Source organism: Ceratotherium simum, chromosome 22 (genome assembly GCF_057802395.1).
Source record: "Ceratotherium simum simum isolate JZ-2026a chromosome 22, ASM5780239v1, whole genome shotgun sequence".
NCBI classification, from domain to species: Eukaryota; Metazoa; Chordata; class Mammalia; order Perissodactyla; family Rhinocerotidae; genus Ceratotherium; species Ceratotherium simum.
This window is the reverse complement of record NC_141921.1, coordinates 7,842,785-7,856,557: the sequence shown is the minus strand read 5'-3', so window position 1 is coordinate 7,856,557 and position 13,773 is coordinate 7,842,785. Positions and strand designations below refer to the sequence as shown.

General features: G+C 40.2%; 1 protein-coding gene across 1 annotated transcript in view; it reads left to right on the top strand.

Moving 5' to 3' along the window:
- Positions 1-417: 417 nt before the first annotated feature.
- Positions 418-13,773, top strand: part of RNF11 (ring finger protein 11) — a 38,345-nt gene continuing 24,989 nt past the window's right edge. The window contains exon 1 of the mRNA XM_004438538.3: positions 418-965. Within this exon, the coding sequence (XP_004438595.1) occupies positions 843-965 (123 nt within the window). The 5' untranslated portion in view covers positions 418-842. The remainder of the gene's footprint in view (positions 966-13,773) is intronic.

Below are 13,773 nucleotides of genomic sequence, written 5' to 3'. Positions count from 1 at the left end.
ACTTTATTCCGAAGGGATAAAGGGGAAGCCAATTAACATTTTAACCTAGGGAGCGAAAGAATCAGATATGGGTTTACAAATAGATCACCCGGCAGAAGGCAGTGAGAAGCCCGTCAGAACAGTGCACAGGTAAGAGCTGAGGTGAGTGGAGAAGAAGAGTATGTGGGAGGCGCGAGAGACCGAGAGAGGTTTTGGAGTCAGGTACCCAGCCAACTGTCAAAGAAAGAAAGAAACTGACGCAGCCCAGGAACAGCTGGGAGAGGGTGGGGGTGGGGGGGTGCGGCCGCGCGGCCGGAGCTGCCCACGCCTCCCGGCGCCGGGGGCGGGACCAGAGCACGCAAGGCGGCATGACGCAGGGCCGCAGCTGGCCTCGTTCTGGGCGCCGCCGCCGCTTTGAGGCGGAGTAGGATGAGGCCCGCGGCCGCGGCTCCGGCGTCGGCAGGGGCGGCAGCAGCTGAGGCAGCAGCTGAGGCAGCCGCGACGGCCGCGCCCCCCCCTCCTGACCTGGATTAGGCCCAGCAGCTCCGTGGCCGCCGCCGCCCCGCGGGGGGGCGGGGTGGGGAAGTGCTTCGTCTCCCCGCCCCCCCCGCCCCCCATCGCCGCCTCACAGGAGGCAACCGCCGCGACCCCGGCGGAGCCGGTGGCCCAGCCTTGAGCCCCCACCCCCGGGGACTGGCATGAGCGGCCCTTCGGCGGCGCCGGGGGGCGGGGGAGCCGCCGCCGCCGCCTGAGCCCCGGCCTGCCGCCCGACCCCACCTCGCTGACCGCGGCTGACCGCGGAGCGTGCGACACCCCGCCACTGCTTTCTTACTCCCCCAGATCACACACCCCAGCTCCGGAAGATGGGGAACTGCCTCAAATCCCCCACTTCGGATGACATCTCCCTGCTTCACGAGTCTCAGTCCGACCGGGCTAGTTTTGGCGAGGGGACGGAGCAGGATCAGGAGCCGCCGCCGCCATATCAGGTAGGGGAGGGTGTGTATTGGGGAGGAGGGGGTGCGAGGAGCAAAAACAGCTCCAGCCCAGATTGAGGGGGCTTCGGGGCTGTCACTGCCCCTGGCCTCGGCAAGGCCTGGCCTGGGGGGCGTTGACCCCCTTAGGCCTGGATCCAGGAGTGATTGCTCCCTACTTCCAGAATAGAGGGGATCCTTCACCTCCCCCTCGAGCATGGTGTGGGGATGGTACCCTCTGTCCTTGAGTTCTGGGATCCGAGTATGTGATCATAGCCCCTTGGCCAGTGACTGGTGGTTCGCTTGTGGAGTTTGGGAGTGACATTTTCCTGCCTTTATGCCTGAATCGTGGAATCTGAGCTGTGAGGTTTGGGGATGGTTTTCTTATCGCACCGGCAGCTGGATTGTGAGTTCTGGATAGGTGGTTGCCCCCCGCCCCTTTAAATTTTCATGTGTGATCGTCGTGTCCTGTCTCCCTCCTCCCCTCTTCCCTTGTCCGTTTGTGTCAGTTGGATCCGGTAGATGTTCATTTCTCCTTCTACTTGGGAGAAGACCTTTAAGTGGTCTTCAAGTGATTTTAGTCCCAGCGACATCGAGAGTTACTTGTTTACTTATATGTATATATTAATTTTTAATCCCTCCTCCTTTTGCCCCACCCCTATGACACACCTTTTAATCACGCTGACTTAATAAAACTTGATTATCTTGAACTTTGGAAACCTTTAAACCTGACTTGAGAAATACCTTCTGTTACTCGTTTGTCTCCGTATGTAGCAGACTTCCTCCTAAATAGTTTCATTGCTTTTTGTTCAACAATCAGCAGCCCCAGATGTGTTTACACAATTAATAAAGAGCTAAGACCTCTTGAGAAACCTCAAAATAGATACGTAGATGTTATAATCCGTAATATATATAAAAACTTTTCCTCTGCTTTTTCGATTTTAAATGATGTTGATTAAAAACTTTTTCCAGAAGGGCTCGGGTAGTTAAGTGGCTTAATGTTTTTCCTGAAGGAGGTTTAGTTTTCTAACTAGGCAGTTTCCTTTGTTGTTTCATGTGGTGACATCATTATCTAGTGTTATTCTTTTCTCATTCTTGTGTAAACCGGTGTCTCATCACACCAGAAAAACCTGATCACTTATGCTGGTTTTCTGGATAAAACCCTTCAGGGGTTTCATATATACCAATAAAGTCCAGTCTTAACTGTGTCATACAGAAGCCTCCATGACTTCTCTCACGTTAGGTATTCCAGGCCTACCAAATACACCAGCCTGTTCACACCCCTCTGCCTTTGCTCCAGTTGCTCCCTCTGCTTGGAGCCCTTCCCCCAAGGTCAGCCAGGTGAACATCTAATCTTCTTTGAGGACTCAGCTCTCTTGTGTCACCTGCTACCTGAAGTTCCTGTATTTCCCTCGCTCCCCCCTGAATCCATGCACTTCCTTGTTTGTGTCCCCCCCGAACCCTCCCTCTACGCTTCCATGAGCAGCACATATAACACTTGAGTGTTTATCCTTGTTTAGTTAGATGTATGTCTCATCCTTGGGCATTTCCCTCCTCCCTCAGTGTAAGCTGCATGCAGGTGGAGACCCTGTGTCTCTTGTTTGCTCTTGTATCCCCAGCATCTGGCTCACAGTAAATACTCAGTAACTCTGGGATAAGTGAAGACTATAAGCCCTTGAGAACAGGGTCTCTGTCCCCAGTGCTTCCAGCAATTTCTGGAATATAAGAAGCACTTAAATGTTGAATGAATTAATGAATTTGAATTCCATCTTATGTTTCGTAAGTTTACACACCCATTTCTTACAAAGAATTGTCACAGGGGAAGTCTTAAAAAATCCAAGCTAAATCTGGATGTCTTTCCACATCTTTGAAGCAAGTGAATTGTATTTCACTCTTCGTTTCCCTCATAACGTGCTTATTTCAGTTTCATGAGCAAATTTTTTTAGAGGTATGAAATTTTATTTCAAAATCTCCTTACACGTTCCCTAGCTCCTTTCCAGACAAATTGAGTATCTTTGATTTATTGCCCTCTTTCTCTTATCCTTATGATAATATAGTGTTAAGGATAACTCTTTAGAATTTATGGGAAGTGTATTTGCCTTTTCCAGGAGGACTAGATGATAAGGAGAGTTTTGTTGTTATCATGAAGGAACATTCTTTGAAACATGTTATTTGTGACAGTGGGAGTTTTTTGTGGTTGCCTTTTCCTGAAGTGAATGACCCAGATACTGATATGCAAATTTGGTATCAGTTGGAAGAAGAAAATTTCTTTAAAAGATGGTAACATAAAAAGAAACTTTTGTGGAAAAAATTTTGTCACCCCTGAAGGAAATAAATTCTTAGGAATGATTAATTTACATGATCTGAAAAACACCAATCTAAGGTAAATGATTTATATTTTCAGTGAACAGAAGTAACTTATTTTTTCTTCAGAAATAGTATATAATTAACAGAGCTGCAGGAGTATTGGCTTATTTCTTTAAAGAATAGTCTCAGCTGCAATAAGATTAAAAAAAAATTCTCAGGGGCCAGCCTGGTGGCATAGCAGTTAAGTTCCCGTGTTCAGCGGCTTGGGGTTCGCCCGTTCAGATCCTGGGCGCGGACCTAGTCACCGCTCATCAAGCCATGTTGAGGAGGTGTCCCATATAGAAGAACTGGAAGGTCCTACAACTAGGATATACAGCTGTGTACTGGGGCTTTGGAGAGAAAAAAGAAAAAAAGAGGAAGATTGGCAACAGATGTTAGCTCGGGGCCACTCTTCCTCAAAAAAACAAACAAAAATTCATAAAGGTAATAGCTGATTATAAAGGAACACACTTGGTATTTTGCTGTAGTGAGTAGTTAAAAGATGTCCTTTGTGTTTGTGTTGCACAATGTGCATATATGCCAAGAGCTCTGTATGGTGAACTTCTGTAAGTTCCAGTTATTTCCTATTAGCAGGATCTGACAGATTTGTTTTATTTGTTCATTTATTTATTTATGGTTAAAAGTAAGTGCTGCACCATTATGGTCAAAATTTATAGGCAGTACATGTTTCTCTCCTGTGTTTCTTTAGTGGCCTTCCAACAGGTCTCCCTGCTTTCACCATTGCCCTCCCTATACAGCCATGTGGTACCTTTCAGTCAGCGACCCACCTCATGTCCGACCTCATGTCCGACGGTGGTTCTGTAAGATTAGTACCATATGGCCTGAGTGTGTGGTAGGCTATATCGTCTAGATTTGTGGAAGTACACCCTATGATGTTCACACAACGACGAAATCAACTAACCACACATTTCTCAGAACATATCTCCGTCATTAAGCAACGCATGACTATTCTTAACCCACTAATGACCAGTCTGTTCTTAACCCAGCAGTCAGAGTGATTCTGGTAAAAACAGATCGTGACACTCTGCTCAACCTTCTGTGGATCCCCATTTCATTCAAAGTAAAAGATAAATTCTTTACAGTGTCCCATAAACCCTACATAGTCTATACCCCCTGCCCCCACACATACTTCTCTTGACACCTGTCCTACTGCCTCCCCCTGCTGGCTTCCCTTTAGCCTCTACGGCCTCTTTGTCCTGGGATACTCCAGGACCTTTGCCCTGGTTGTGTTCTGTGCCTGGAGTACTCTTCCCCCAGGTATCACCATGGCTGACTCCCTCACCTCCTTCAAGTCTTTACTCAAATGACACCTTCTTAAACCCTCTCTGACCACCTATTTAGAATTGCACCCTGCTTCAGCACCCTAGCATTCTCCCTTACCCTGTTCTGTTTTTCCCATGGCATTTATCACTTTCTAACACACTATCTTTACTTACTATATTTATTGTTTATTATCTGTCTCTTCCCACTAGGTGGTAAGCGCCCTGAGGAAAGGGGATTTAAAAAAAATTGTTTTCCAAGTTCCTAGAACAGTGCCTGGTACACATTAAGCACTCAATTACTGATTGAATAAGTAGATTTCTTTTAAATAAATTAACATATTTATTTTGAGGCAAGTGCAGTTGAATATCTTATAAGAACTATCCAGGGCCGGCCGTGGCTTAGCGGTTACATGTGCATGCTCCGCTGCTGGCGGCCCAGGTTCGGATCCCAGGCCCAGGTTCGGATCCCAGGCGCGCACCGACGCACCACTTGTCTGGCCATGCTGAGGCCGCGTCCCACATACAGCAACTAGAAGGATGTGCAGCTATGACATACAACTATCTACTGGGGCTTTGGGGGAAAAAAATAAAATAAATAAAATTTAAAAAAAAAGAACTATCCATATTCTTAGTGCCTTTTTTCCTTCATTATGGATCATTTTTAAGGAATCAATCCTAAAAATCAAATCCCAATAATATTAAATATAGGAATTGGTTTAAAATCATTATTGATAAAATAATTTAGGTGTTTTTTTTTCCTCCCTGTATATATTCTACAAGAAATTGTTTGTTTTTTGAGAAAGTAGTTGAATCCTTATCCTTAAAGAAATGGGAGGGAAAGATTAGAGCTTTTCTTGAATTAGAAGGTAAAAACAAAGAAATTTGGCATGCTCTCTGCTCTGTCCTTCCTGAATGTTTAAAAAGAGTAAAATGAAATCTGCCCTAATGGCAGTCTTAGAGGGGTTGTGGAGAGGGAGGATAAGTCATGAAAGGCTGGAGAATGAAGGTCTATAAGAGAGAAGGGCCAGGTAGGCAGCCCAGTGCTGAAAGGTATATGTGAACAGGTTGAGGTACCACTGTGACTCTTAAGACCCCCATTTGTCATATGCTAATTCAAGAGTGGCACTCTGTTAAAAAGAGCTTAATATTCATTGAACAAATTTTAAAGCCACTTTACAGTATTTCTATCTATCTGTATGTAGAAATAAAGATTGGTGTTTCTCAGTTTTGCAGTAGTTATATAGTTGGAGATTTACTAATCTCTTCCTCCTGTCATACCTACACTTTGTGATGAATACATTTGAGATTTTAAAATCAGAAGAAAAGAAGGTATTGTTAATACAGCAGTGAGTGCAAATATAGCTCTGGTTTTGAAGTCAGATGGAACTGAGTTCAAATCCTAGTTGCTACTTGCATGTAACATAGGAAGAGAATTTTATATCAGATTATGTTGTGTTTTGAGGAACTTCTTCCGCAAATACCAAAACATAACATTTTGGTTATTTCAAATTGTGACTGAGTAAAGCTTTCTTCAAGATGTTTTTTTTTTTTAAAAAAAAGCTTGGTCTCTCCTATAGAACTCATTAAAGTAATCTTCCTCCTTTAAAAATCTAGGATATAATAAAATACTTATTTTTAAGAATTCAAAGCTGTAATAATATATTAATACCTTGTTTTTCTGATATCTTTGTGAAGTTAAATTCAGGTAATTGAAGTTTTTTTTTATGTATTAGCATTTTGTTTACCACTTTGGTGGAAATTACCCAAAATGTATTTCACATATCTTGTTCTTATTAAACAAATTATTTAACTTAAAAAAAATTTCCTTTGTGTGAAATTTTATCCCTCCTCTTGAAGTTCTACCTTTTCACTGAGGTGCAGATGAACTCTAGCCTCTTTAATAAACCTTCCCTGACCACTTTTTTTCTCTCTCACTCTTTATCAAGTTTTTTTTTTTCTTTCTTTTTTTTTGTCTTTCTGAGGAAGACCAGCCCTGAGCTAACATCCAATGCCCATCCTCTTCTTTTTTGCTGAGGAAGACTGGCCCTGGGCTAACATCCATGCCCATCTTCCTCTACTTTATATGGGACACCGCCACAGCATGGCTTAACAAGCAGTGCATCGGTGTGCGCCCGGGATCCGAACCGGCAAACCCCGGGCCACAGCACCAGAGTACGCGCACTTAACCACTTGCGCCACCGGACCGGCCACCTCTCTCACTCTTGATTTCTTCAAGTACAATACTTTTTGTTTATGATATTTATCTGGAAATCATATGTTACCTTATTAATCAGGTCTTGGTGCTTTAACAGTTACTATTTTTCCGATTACAGTTTACTTAAAAATTAGAATGATGTGTTAAGATTTAAAAATTTTTTAAAGTGGAGTGGAGTGGTACCTTACACATTGTAGACACCCAGTGACTACTGTGCTGTCAACACCGTAATTGAAGTCCTCATTACCTCCCGGATGACCTAATTGATGTCTCCTCTCCTCCTCATTCATTTCATTCCTCACTGCTGATAAATTCTATCCAGATCAGATCCCTTGCTCTTAATCCTTAATGATTCTTCATGACTCATCACTGAAGATCTCTGTCTTAGTATTCCAAGTCACGATCTGGCTCCTTATATACTTTTTGAGCTTTTTGTAGCCTTGTATACAAGCTATACTCTAGTCAGACTGAACAGTTTGCTATATTCTATGAATGCCTTGTGCTTTCCACCCTCTGCCTTTGCTCATTCTATTCCCATTTCCCAGAATGCTCTTCCCTTAATAGTTCCCAATGTAAATTCTAGCTTTCAAGGTCCATCTCAAATGCCATGACTCCTTCTCTGATCTCCCCCAACACGAATAACTTTTTAATCTGTACTTCTTTAGCACTTTGTTCGCTATTCTTAGGACACCTTACCCTTCCTGTTTGATTTTAATTATTTATAACAATGTCATGTCTCCTCTACTAGAATCCAAGTCTGATGATTCATCTTTGCACTGCTAGAACTATGCTTTTCATATAGCAGGCCCTCAAATACTTGAATAAATGTGAAAATCAATGATTATGTCTTTCTGTAAGAGTGTGAACTTTTGGAGTTGTTTCCCTCTATATGTTATTCTCAGAATCCTGTGCTTTAGTATTTGGCCTTTGTACTTTAAAGGGTTCTGCTATTTTTCTCTCCCACATTAACTATTTTATCTGACTATATTCAGTTTTGTCCTGTCACTTCTAATTTCTAAAGTGCATGAGCTTTGGGAAAGTTAATCTCTTTACATCTTTTTTTAGTTGAGTTTGGTTTGTGCTCTGTGTTGTTCAGCTTGCCTCCGTCTTTATTTAGTCAATAAGCAAAGATATTTGCTTATTTATTTGTAACTATTGTTGCAGGGGTTTGGTTTATTTGTTTATGCCTGATCTCCCACTCTGGATGTCCTTTAATTAAGTCTGATTCTTTGCCATTAAGAATGTATGCACTTTTAAGACTAGGACAGTCTCTGTGTCAGAGTTTAATTCTAGAGCTAATTATAGGGTAACTTGAGAAAGTAGGGGTAATGAGTTGCTTGGTAAAAAAGATCTGAGAACTTGACTTTCTTAAAATATTTTTTAGTTAATACTTTCTAGAAACCTCCATATTTTATTGTAAAATTTAGGTCTTTTAAAATCTTAATATAATACTTTAGGTAGAATGGAATTCTTTTTTTAAAGATCTTAATTATGTTTTTTTCTAAATGGAAAAATTGTCACAGAATGGCTACTGTAGGTTCTCCCTGACGTTTTTCTTCAACTTGTGCCACTTCTTTCTCTCTGTCTTCTGTCTTTACTGTGTCTCAGCCAAGTTAAATTTTAGAAATGAGGAGGGACGTGAAAAGAGGATGGTTGTAAATACAGTTGGAATTAGATGTTATATTTCTGTCATCTTGCCTCAAGCCATTTGGGAATATAGTTATCGTCTATGTATTAACCTTCCTTCAAGCAAAGAGTTAGGGATGATGTATTTCTGTCCTGTGTTCAAATAGGTTATTAAAATATAGGCTGTAACAAATTTCCAGAGATTGATTCCTTACCAGTAACTTTTAATATTGAGTTTAACAAATATTTATGATATTGTTAACATGCTCAGAATTCAGAATTTTTGCAGTTGTGATATAAATGAAAGAAAGAATGAGGTGGTATAGATACTAAAGACTCAGAGTAGAAATATGAGTGAAAGATGTGAGGAAAAGCTGGCTTATAGACAGCCAAAGTGTGTGTTTTTGATAGCAGAAGAGATCGCTACATGCAATTGAAAAGTAAAGTGATAAGGGAGAACTAAATATATTTTCTGCTCTTGGGGAATCTGCCTGACCTTTTGATTTTGATATTCAAGTTGGCTTTATGGTGTGTTGCTTTTGAAGTCTTAGGAGAGTTCCTTATTTTAACTGATTAAAGAATGCTTTGAGATCAGTTTAATATGAATGCACATATACCTATCTTTTAATTAAATAGCCAACCTGGAGTGTGATCCCAGGGGCCAGTTGAGTAATTATCTTGTTACTTAATCTAGAGAGCATACAGTAAGATAACTAAGGGATCTGGAAGTCTGAGAATGAAGAAAGCAATATTCCAGGTATATTTGTTTCTAAATTTATTAAAGTTTTCTGAGTTCTTATGAAGCTTTAATGGCTTTAAAGCAGAGTGAGATTTTTATAACTGACCCAATTAGTTAAAATTGCATATAATTTTGTATAACAATTTAATTCTTATATTTGTGGAAAAAAAGAAGTTTATCATAAACTGAGTGGAAAGGCTTAAGGATAAAAACCAGGACACCTAGTTTCTTCTGTCAGTCAACAAGTATGTGTTAGGCACCAAGGGGAAAGGAGAAATGAGTCCTTTACCCCTAAGGAGTTACCATTTTAGTTAAGGGGACAAGATTAATGTCTATACATGAAGCATTTATTGGTTCATTGTGAAATAGTAATAATCAAGTATTAAATAGTTTGATGTAGACTTTTGAAGTTGAGGAATCAATTTGTGATAGCAGTGAATCACAGATTTACTTTTTAGCTTTTGAAGACTTCAAATGAAATCTTATGTGAACATTGGTGTAAAAAATGAACATAAGCAAAAGATCTTTCCTGATTAAACTGTGGGGTGCAGGGGGGTTTTAGACCTGAAATAATCATCATCAGTAGGTGATGAGCATGAATTTAGAGGGAGTTGTATAATCTTGTACAGTGAAAGTGTAATATGTGTATGTGTGTGTGTAAGTAAACCTTTTTATTGTTTATATACAATAAAGAGTACATCTTTAACAGTACAGCTAATAGTATCTTAACTGTATGGCCCAGTGAACTTTTACATATTATAACCACCATCAAGATATAGCCTATTTCCAACCCCCCAAAAGGCTCCCTCATACCCCCTCCAACAGTCAATACCTGTTTCCCAAAGGTAACCACTATTCTGACCTCTTATCACCGTATATTTGTTTTGCCTGGTTTTGAGCTTAAATAGAATAATTTGTTCAGCATTGTTTGTAAAATTCATTTATGTTGTTAAATATATGTGGCAGTAGTCCATATTGTTTTTCATTGCTGTACAGTATTGTATAAATGTGCATTTTAAAAAATCCATTCTAGTATTGGTATATATTTGGGTTGTGTTGGTTTTTGGCTGTATAAATCTATGAGCATTCTTTTTGTGTACGTAAGCACCGATTTATTTTGGGTGTATACCCAGGAGTGGAATTGGTGGGTAGTGGAGCAGATATATATTTAGTTTGTCCTACAACATTTTATTACAGAAATTTTCAAAAATAAAGAGAAGTCACAGAATTGTTTGAACACCTGTATTCCCACCACTTAGATTCTGTAGTTAACATTTTGCTGTATTTGTCTTAACACATATCCGTCCCTCTATCGATCCATCCTATTTTTTGACACATTTCAAAATAAGTTGCCAAATAGTTTTCCAAAGTGATTTCACCAATTTACATTCCTGTCAGCAATGGATGAGAATTCTGTTTGCTCTACATCCTTACCAGCACCTGGTACTGTCACTCCGTTTTATTTTAGACATTCTGATAAGTGCGTAGAAGTATGTTGTTGTGGTTTTAATTGGCATTTCCCCAATGAGAAATGTATACCAACATGCATACTAGTATGTGGTCTTTTGTGGCTGGCCTGTTTCACTTAGCATAATGTTTTCTCAAGATTCGTCTATATTGTAGCATGTGTCATGACATCATTCCTTTTTATTGTGAAATATTCTGTTCTATGGCTCTACCACATTTTGTTTAGCCATTCATCAGTTGATGAACATTTGGGTTTCCACTTTTGGCTCTCATGAATGTTGCTGTGAACATTTGTGTACAAGTTTTTATGGACGTGTTTTCATTTCTCTTGGTTATACACCAAGTGGTTATACACTTAGCGGAATTGCTGTGTCATGTAATTCCATGTTTAATCTTCTGAGGAACTGCCTAACAATTTTCCAAAGCACTTGCACCATTTTACATTCCCACCAGCAGTGCACAAGGGTTCCAGTTTCTACACATTGTCACCAAAACTTGTTATTATCGTCTTTTTTATTATAACCATCCTAGTGGCTATAAAATGGTATCTCGTGGTTTTGATTGCATTTCCCTAAAGGCTAATAATTTTGAGCATCTTTTTGTGTGCTTTTTGGCCATTTGTATATCTTCTTTGGAGAAAGGTCTGTTCAGATCCTTTGCCCATTTTTAATCATGTTGTCTTTGTATATTGAGTTCTAAGAGTTCTTTATACGTTCTAGTCCCTTGTCAGATGTATGATCTGCAAAAGTTTTATCCCATTTTGTTGGTTGTTTTTTCACTTTGTTGATGGTGTTATTTGAGGCACAAAAGTTATTCTGATGAGGTCCAATTTATTTATTTATTTTTTGTTGCTTGAGCTTTTGGTGCTGTGTCTTAGAAAGTTTTGTCTAACCCAAGGTCACAAAGATGTGCTTCTATGTTTTCCTGTAAGAGTTATATTTTTAGCTCTCACATTTCGGTATATGATCCATTTTCAGTTAATTTTTGTGAGTAGTGTAAGGAAGGCTCAGATTTATTCTTTTGCATGTGACTATCCTGTTGTTATTGCACCATTTGTTAAAAGAACATTCTTTCCCCGTTGTCTTGGCATTCCTGCCCAAAATCAGTTGTCCATAAGTGTAAGTGTTTATTTCTGGATTCTTCAATTATGGCCTATTGACCTATCCTAATGTTAGTACTACATTAGCTTTATAATAAGTTGTGAAATCAGGAAGTGTGAATCTTTCAACTTTGTTCTAATTATTCAACATTGTTTTGGCTGTTCTTAGTCCTTTGTGATTCCATATGGATTTTAGGATCAGCTATTAATTTCTGCAAATAAGCCTGCTGGGATTTTGATAGGGCCACTTTTAATTTTTCTTTTAATGAACCTACTGTGAAACATCATTATCACCCAAAGTCCATAGTTTACATTAGGGTTCACTCTTGGTGTTGTACACTCTGTGAGTTTGGACGAATGTATAATGACGTGGGTTCACCATTATAGCATCATATAGAATAGTTTCCCTGCCCTAAAAATCCTCTGTGTTCCACCTATTCATCCCTCCCTCCCCACTAACCCCTGACAACCGTTGATCCTTTTGCTGTCTCCATAGTTTTGCCTTTTTCCAAATGTCATATAGTTGGAATCATACAGTATGTAGCCTTTTCAGATTGGCTTCTTTCACTTAGTAGTATGCATTTAAGTTTCCTTTAGTAATATGCATTTGAGGTTCCTCCATGTCTTTTCATGGCTTGATAGCTCATTTCTTTTTAGCACTGAGTAGTTATTCCATTGTCGTCTTGTATCACGGTTTAGTTATCCATTCATGTGCTGAAGGACGTCTTGCTTGCTTCCAAGTTTTGACAGTTGAATAAAGCTGCTATAAACATCCATGTGCAGGTTTTTGGGTAGACATAAGTTTTCGGCTCCTTTGGGTAGATACCAAGGAGTACAATTGCTAGATTATATGGTAAGAGTATGTTTAGTTTTGTAAGAAACTGCCAAACTGTCTTCCAAAGTGGCTATGCCATTTTGCATTCCCACCAGCAGTGAGTGCGAGTTCCTGTTGCTCCACATCCTCACCAGCATTTCATGTCACTGTTTTGGATTTTCACCATTCTAATAGGTGTATAGTAGTGTGTGTGTTTTAATTTGCAATTCTCAGTGTGCCTACCCTCCCCCCACTTAGGTGGGACAGGATGGGAAGAGGGGAATGGAGTTGGATATTTCCCCTCCCCCATGTAGAAGGCTAGGGCCAGCTGGATTTGAGTATTTCCATTTCCTCCAATAGGTTAGGCTCTGATAATACCCCAGCAGGTTGGCTCTGGCAAAATAGTGTCTCCTGAGGGCAGTCCTTGTTAGGAAGAATAGAATGCTCTGGCGTACATCAAAATGGTTCCTTTCCCCCTCCCCCTGTTGGAAGCATGAGGGAATTTTTCTCTGATACTCACTATGAGGACCTGGTGCAGCTCCTGGAGATAAAACTTTAAAAAGTGTGAGGTCCCCCTGGAGTTTTTAACTCATACTTGTTTACACTGAGCCCCAGGAGTCCATCAATTACAGTTCAGGTTTTCCTACCCCAGCACTGGTTCTGCTGATGGGTTTCTGCTCCAGTAAGTTGTGATTTTCTGTATTCACTTGTCTGTCTCTCCAATTTTGGGATCAGCAGTTTGCCTTGTGACCTCACTTCTTTGACAGATCTAAGAAGAGTTGTTGATTTTTCAGTTTGTTCCGCGTTTTTATATTTGTTACGGTGGAGTGGTGACTTCTAAGCTTTTTACATGCCAGACCAGAAACTAGAAGTTATTAATTTTCATAATAATTCTATGAAAGTGAATATTATTATTCCCATCTTACAGATGAAGAAACAGGCTTAGCATTAGAGCTGGGCAGCCATGAGAATTGAGTTTTAGACAGTAGAGGTAATTGCACCATGTGGCAGAGGAATAGTAGAAGAATGGATATAGATATGATACACTAGATTTGGCTCAGAGGCAGTCAGTCGTGGGAACCTGGGAGTCCATGTCCAGTAGAGTGAATCTGTCAGAAGAATGGGATATTGGAATGAAGTGGTTTATACAGTGATAATTGAGGTAATGAGAATCCTTTATAATGAAGTTGGTTTTCTAAAAATATTTCATAGATCATATAAAGGCAGATTTCAT